At 39.7% G+C, this 6,435-nt stretch overlaps 1 protein-coding gene across 1 annotated transcript; it reads right to left on the bottom strand.

Moving 5' to 3' along the window:
- Nucleotides 1-3,068: 3,068 nt before the first annotated feature.
- LOC120045553 (elongin-B-like) lies at nucleotides 3,069-5,161 on the bottom strand. Its single transcript, XM_038990455.1, has 3 exons — nucleotides 5,024-5,161; nucleotides 3,648-3,747; nucleotides 3,069-3,181 (listed from the first exon to the last, which is right to left on the bottom strand). Exons 1-3 carry the CDS (start codon nucleotides 5,153-5,155, stop codon nucleotides 3,069-3,071), a joined length of 345 nt encoding a protein of 114 aa, XP_038846383.1. The 5' UTR covers nucleotides 5,156-5,161.
- Between the last annotated feature and the right edge of the window lie 1,274 nt (nucleotides 5,162-6,435).

The raw sequence follows: 6,435 nt of genomic DNA, 5'->3' as shown, positions 1-6,435 counted from the left end.
GAGCTAAACATATAAATAAAAAATGAACAAATATAAAAACAATTTCCTTATAGTATACTTTAAAAAAAGTTATGTTGTTGTCCCCACTACAATTATTATAATTTTTTACTTAAATACATTTTATTTTGTCCATTTAATTGAAATAATGGAGAATTCCTTCTTCTGGGGAGTGCCAATATGGCCGACCGTTGCCTTCAAAACCTCTGATTGGCAAATACATAGTATTCGCAATCCAGGTTTTATATACACCACTTGTTACAACCCCCCCATTTCCCCGACAAATGAGGTCACCTTTTACATTCCTAGTCCATATTTGGGATAGAACATTTTAGATTTTTGGCAAGCGCCAAACTAACGGTAATGATGTAGCTGTGAAGTGGTGTTGTTGCGCATGTGCACTATCTATTTCCAATTGGTGTCCTTCACATCGTGTCTGCCAGGATAAAAATTGTGACAGTTACACTCATTTAATCTAATCTAGAAAACACATTTGGTTAGAGATGTAAAGCTTCTTTCACAAGGAATAAGTACAGGAATTGTTGCTACAGAACTGAGAATTTCACTCCTCTCCTCAATAGTGGATGTGACCAAAAACATTGAAAAAGCAATATTTCAATTCTGAATTGACTAAGCAATGAGCATGACTGACTATGTTTACAATGACATTCCTCAACTAAATGTTAGTCATGTATTAGGTATACCACTAGTAAGTTATATAAACACTGAAATACTGTCAATTGAATAGAGCAACCAACAGGTTTAAAAAAAAAAAAAATATTTATTTAAGCTCACAGTTACAGTCTATGTTTTTTCATTTGGGGGGAAACTGATGTCACATGACCTGATGTATGGCATGCCCACCCCAAAGACCAGTCCAATGCTGATACCATCTTTTTTGTCCTCAACCAACCGGTTCTCCTGCTTAGTCCAGGAGTTCCAAGCATTTGGTCTCAGTGCAAACAAACAAGAGTGAAGGGGCTGAAAATGGAAGAATTTCCACATTACATAAAATAAGCTATAACGATGCTATAATGAAGGAGAACAGCATTTACCTTACAGTGTAAAGGAGTTTTCCTTCCAGGTCTAAGTGTGGAAAGAAATCTATTCAGAAAAGCACACTGGAACTGGCTTAACCTGAGCTGCATTTAGCGGCACACAACATTGTGGAGTGTTCAGATAAGAATATATGATGTGGAACAAACATGCTGCTCTTTGTGTAAAATAAGCAATCACGTCAGATCTATTCATGACATTTCTATCTGCAACCGTTCCACAACATTTGACTATTTTGAATGTGACCCAGAGAAGAGAACTGGGGAACATGAAGATAATTTATGATGAAAGACTATACGATGGTGGAGATTTAAGCGGTAGTCTTTTTTCTTGTTCTTTACAATGGGATTCTCTCATGCATGATTGCACGTTTTAACGTTTGACTCCTAACCCATGCACATTTTTTTCTAGTACATCGATAACACAAATGCCACTTTGCAATTTTAAAGGAAAGTTTCACCCATTTTGAATGTTATAATGTGTTTGTGCATCTCTGAGCGATGTTCTATCGATTACCAGGGTCTTTTCATGTTATCTTGTGTATCTGAGCTATTTCCGTTCAAGCAGGCAGAAATTTGACCGGTAAGACATAGCTTTGCGATAAAGCCGCTCTCATTACACTGGAAGTTAATAGGAATATGACTTTCATATCGCGAAAACATCTATCATACGTCAGATTTCAATACTTCCCGATGTCATAACGCAAGGGGTAGTCTTCTCTTAAATGAACCACTGATCATAATTTAGCAAAAATCCTACCTCGAGAAATGTGTAATTTAAGAGGGTCCAGCACATTTCTCATATTTGTCTGCCTCTTCAGTCCAGGGAACATGCATGGTGCCGTTGCGAATGTCAGACCTCAGTGAGGCACATCGATCTGCATGTTGAACATGGTGAGATTGTAGACTCCTAAATTGATAGTGCAGTTTTTTAAGGCGAATTTACAGATAACTAGCTACTTCACATGCTGATATTGACTTTGGTATTATTGTATGTAGCTACGTTTGCTTGCTAGCTACCTACCTACCTAGCTACTGTAGCCAGCCCATAGAGACCATTCCATTGGGTGTTTTGTAGTCGATTTGAGCTGCAACAGATTTCCACAACGATTTTCACCTGTTGCTACCAACCTTATTATAACGACAAAATGAAAAATATTGTTCTCACATAGTGTTCTTTTAACACTGTAAATTATATGAATTTGCGGTTTTGGGTAGATTTTTCCTTTAAGAATAGTAATAGTAAGAACAATAATTATCTAACACTTATACAGGGTGGTAAATTAACACCAACCACATGCTGGTAGTTTGGCATTGCCTGGAATAATGTATATTCTTACCAGACACATTGACGGGTGGTCATACAAAGCATTTGAGTGCATTTTTCTTTTCTAAGTCCAAAGCCCACATGTAAAAACAACAACATTTAAGTGTGAATATGCGTGTCAACTCTGGAAAATAGAATCTCAACGCTACAGTGGTGAAAGCATGATGGGGTACAGTCTTTTCTGTGATTAATATTTTTTTCAGGGGGAAATGTGGCTGGTGAAAAATGTGAGTGGCTGGTAAAATTCGGGCATCCACCAACCACTACGGCTGGTGGACCAAAAAGTGAATTTCACACCCTGCACACACACACACACACACACACATAGTCACACTCAAAACCAACAGAGTCACTCATTTAAATGAGAGCATTTGAGCCTGACACTCATGTGTCAGACTCATTCCAATGTGTTTGAACAGAATGGTGCACCTGACAAGAAGGCTGGGGATCAAGGAAGGGGGGTTCTTATCATAAAGTAACTGCTGTTTGCAAAGCATTCACAGGGATCCAGGAGTGGTCGGTTAAGGTGAAGGTGAAGGTGGTTGGTAGTAACCTGGTTTGGTTACACATGCCCCATCCCATCTTAACCCAAAATTATGGTACATATTCTCTACCCTGCCACCTAAACCTCCTTGGCTGTTTTTGTAGACAGCCCTCTCCCATCCCCGATCCCTCCATGCCTCCCTCCATCACTGCACAGTCTGTTCGTTGGCAGTGCTGCCAGAGTCTTGGGGCTTCATGACGTCAGGGAGCTCTGGAGGGCTGGAGAATGCCTCCACCTGCAGCTGCTCAAACATCTCATCTGAAGAGGGGAGGGGAGAAAGAAAGGGGGCTCAATAACACAGCGTACTAACATTACAGCCTACTGAGGAGAACAGACTGAAACGGTGGTCAGTAGTAGCTGCAAATTCATTCACTGGTCAACTGACTAATCAAACAGTCATAGCACACCTGTCTATATCTAATCTTCGTTTTCAATTGGAAGATCCTTAACGTCCCCAACTTTCCTGAAGAACAGCACAACACAATCCTAGGCCCTCCCCAAATGTACTGATCTCATTGAAAACAATCGAGTTGCTGTTTTTTAAATGCATTTTGTTCGGAAGCACCCTGTAAGCCTGTACCTTGTTAGATAAGAATATTTAAAAACCAGAGGAGCCTGAAGCTCTCAAATCTTGCATAACTAATCCAAATCCAATGGAGGGGGACTACACTGGGACTGGTGACAGTAAAGTAGCTGGAGGAGTAGTTCGTGTAAATGGATGTACCACCCATTCGGAAAGCCAGTCCAACAGTGCCTGGGGCCTGAGGTCTTGCAGTCTGGTTGGTGAAGCCGCAATCGCCAAGAGTTTTACTGTCTTCTAGCAACTGGTCATATCCTGGGGAAAGAAAGAGATGATTACATTTGCTAATAATACTGAAAGTCATGAGACACTAAATTATGTTGTTTAACAATTTAACATTTACTTGACTGTTTAAACTGAGGCTAGCTCACATTTGATATAAGTTAGAGAAGTTAACTTTCTGGTGAGATGGAGATCCCTCTTGAAAAATAATATAGCTAACAAAAACACACTACATGGCCAAAATTAGTGGATTTGACTATTACAGCCACAACCATTGCTGACATGTGTATAAAATCAAGCACACAGCCATGCAATCTCCATAGACAAACATTGGCAGTAGAATGGCCCATACTGAAGAGCTCAGTGACTTTCAACGTAGCACCATCATAGAATGCCACTTTTTCAACAAGTCAGTTCATCAAATTTCTGCCCTGCTAGAGCTGCCCTGGTCAAATGTAAGTGCTGTTATTTTGAAGTGGAAACGTCTAGGAGCAACAACGGCTCAGCCACGAAGTGGTAGGCCACACAAGCTCACAGAACGGGACCGCCGAGTGCTGTAACGTGTAGCGCATAAAAACCATCTTTCCTTGGTTGCAACACTGACTACCGTGTTCCAAACTGCCTCTGGAAGCAACGTCTGCACAATAATTGTTTGTCGGGAGCTTCATGAAATGGATTTCCACTCCCGACAAACAATTTGTGAGCAATGCCAGATCAGAGGCAATAGGGATGACCAGGGATGTTCTCTTGATAAGTGTATGAATCTGACAATTTTCCTGTCCTGCTAGCCATTCAAAATGTAATGAGTACTTTTGGGTGTCAGGGAAAATGTATGGAGTATAAAGTACATTATTTTCTTTAGGAATGTAGTGAAGTAAAAGTAGTCAAAAATATAAATAGTGAAGTAAAGTACAGATACCCCCAAAAACTACGTGAGTAGTATTTTAAAGTATTTTTACTTAAGTACTTTACACCACTGCCTACAGAGCCCTGACCTCAAACCCATTGAACACCTTTGGGATAAATTGGAATGCCGACTGCGAGCCAGGCCTAATCGCCCAACATCAGTGTCCGACCTCACTAATGTTCAAGAGGCTCAATGGAAGCAAGTCCCTGCAGCAATGTTCCAACATCTAGTGTAAAGCCTTCCCAGAAGAGTGAAGGCTGTTATAGCAGTAAAGGGGGGACCAACTCCATATTAATGCCCATGATTTTGGAATGAGATGTTGGACGAGCAGGTGTAGTGCATTAACAATCACGTAACTCCACCTCAACCCAATTCACTACTAAGGTAGAACCTGTGATACCTTGAAGAGCCTCTGTTCCTCAGGCTCTCTCTTGAGAATTCCCTCGACAATGCGCTTCAGCTCGTAGAAGGTGGTGGACTCTTTGGCGTCTGTGAAAATGGTGGTCTTCTGACGCCGGATCATAAGGAACACATCCTGAGAGAGAGGAAAGAATAGGGGTGTATTAATTACGTCTTGCAATGCAAACCGTTTACCGTTCATGAGCCAAACGGAAGCAAACAGAGCAAACAGAACAAAACTGAGGGACCTACCTGAATTTGTCCAATTAAAATAAAAATGTTTGGAGTAAACGGTTTCTGTTGCAAAACATTTTGCAACAGACAGAATGTTTTGCGACAGAATCTGCGTAATGAATACACCACAGGAAAATGTGTTTGTTAAGTATACACACAATTACAGTGCACGTCAACAAGTTAGCATTTAGTAAGCCTGGAAAGAGTTATTTCAACATTATGAGTGACCCAATTATGGCTCACGATACATGATACAGCCCATAAAATACATTTTAGGCTGACAAACACAATATTGTCTTATGTCTACTGTTACTGACTAACTACACTCAGTAGGGATGTAAAACGCTCAGGCTGCTGCACAGAAACTATGGAGGCTCTAGTCTACTTTGAAGAATCTAAAGGGTATACCTAAACTTCTGTACTTTTTCAATACTACACTGAATAGAAGTATGAATGCAACATGTAAAGTGTTTTTCCCATGTTTCATGAGCTGAAATAAAAGATACCAGAAATGTTCCATATGCACAAAAAACGTAATTATCTCGAATTTTGTGCACACATTTTTTTACATCCTTGTTAGTGAGCATTTCTCCTTTGCCAAGATCATCCATCCAGCTGACAGGTGTGGCATATCAAGAAGCTGATTAAACAGGAGCAAATGATGCCGCGGAGATGAGCATACGTTAACAAACCGAGCTCTTCAAAGTTATCCTATATTATATATATATATATGTATTATATATATATATATACAGTACCAGTCAAAAGTTTGGACACACCTACTCATTCAAGGGTTTTTATTTATTATTATTATGTATTTATTTGTACTATTTTCTACATTGTAAGTCAAATCAAATGTATTTGTCACAGGCGCCGAATATAACTGGTGTAGACCTTACAGTGATATGCTCACTTACAAGCCCTTAACAAAAAATTCATTTAAAAAAAATAAGTGTTAAGTAAAAAATAGATAAGTAAAAAGTAGGTGTTAAACAAATCAAAATATATTTTAGATTTTAGATTCTTCAAAGTAGTCACCCTTTGCCTTAACAGCTTTGCACACTCTTTGCATTCTCTCAACAAGCTTCACCTGGAATGCTTTTCCAACAGTCTTGAAGGAGTTCTCACATATGCTGAGCACTTGTAGGCTGCTTTTCCTTCACTCTGCGG

This window comes from Salvelinus namaycush, chromosome 4 (assembly GCF_016432855.1).
Source record: "Salvelinus namaycush isolate Seneca chromosome 4, SaNama_1.0, whole genome shotgun sequence".
Classification (NCBI taxonomy): Eukaryota; Metazoa; Chordata; class Actinopteri; order Salmoniformes; family Salmonidae; genus Salvelinus; species Salvelinus namaycush.
The sequence above is the reverse complement of the archived record's forward strand: the minus strand, read 5'-3'. Positions and strand labels throughout refer to the sequence as shown.

Excerpts from the sequence above, each read along its gene's own strand:
- LOC120045553 (XM_038990455.1), bottom strand. The coding sequence starts at position 5,155 with ATGATCCGGCGTCAGAAGACCACCATTTTCACAGACGCCAAAGAGTCC. Across the intron at positions 3,748-5,023 it reads GGCTCTTCAAGGTATCACAG|TTGCTAGAAGACAGTAAAAC; the intron begins GTTCTACCTTAG and ends GGATATGACCAG. Across the intron at positions 3,182-3,647 it reads ACTGGCTTTCCGAATGGGTG|ATGAGATGTTTGAGCAGCTG; the intron begins GTACATCCATTT and ends TCCCCTCTTCAG.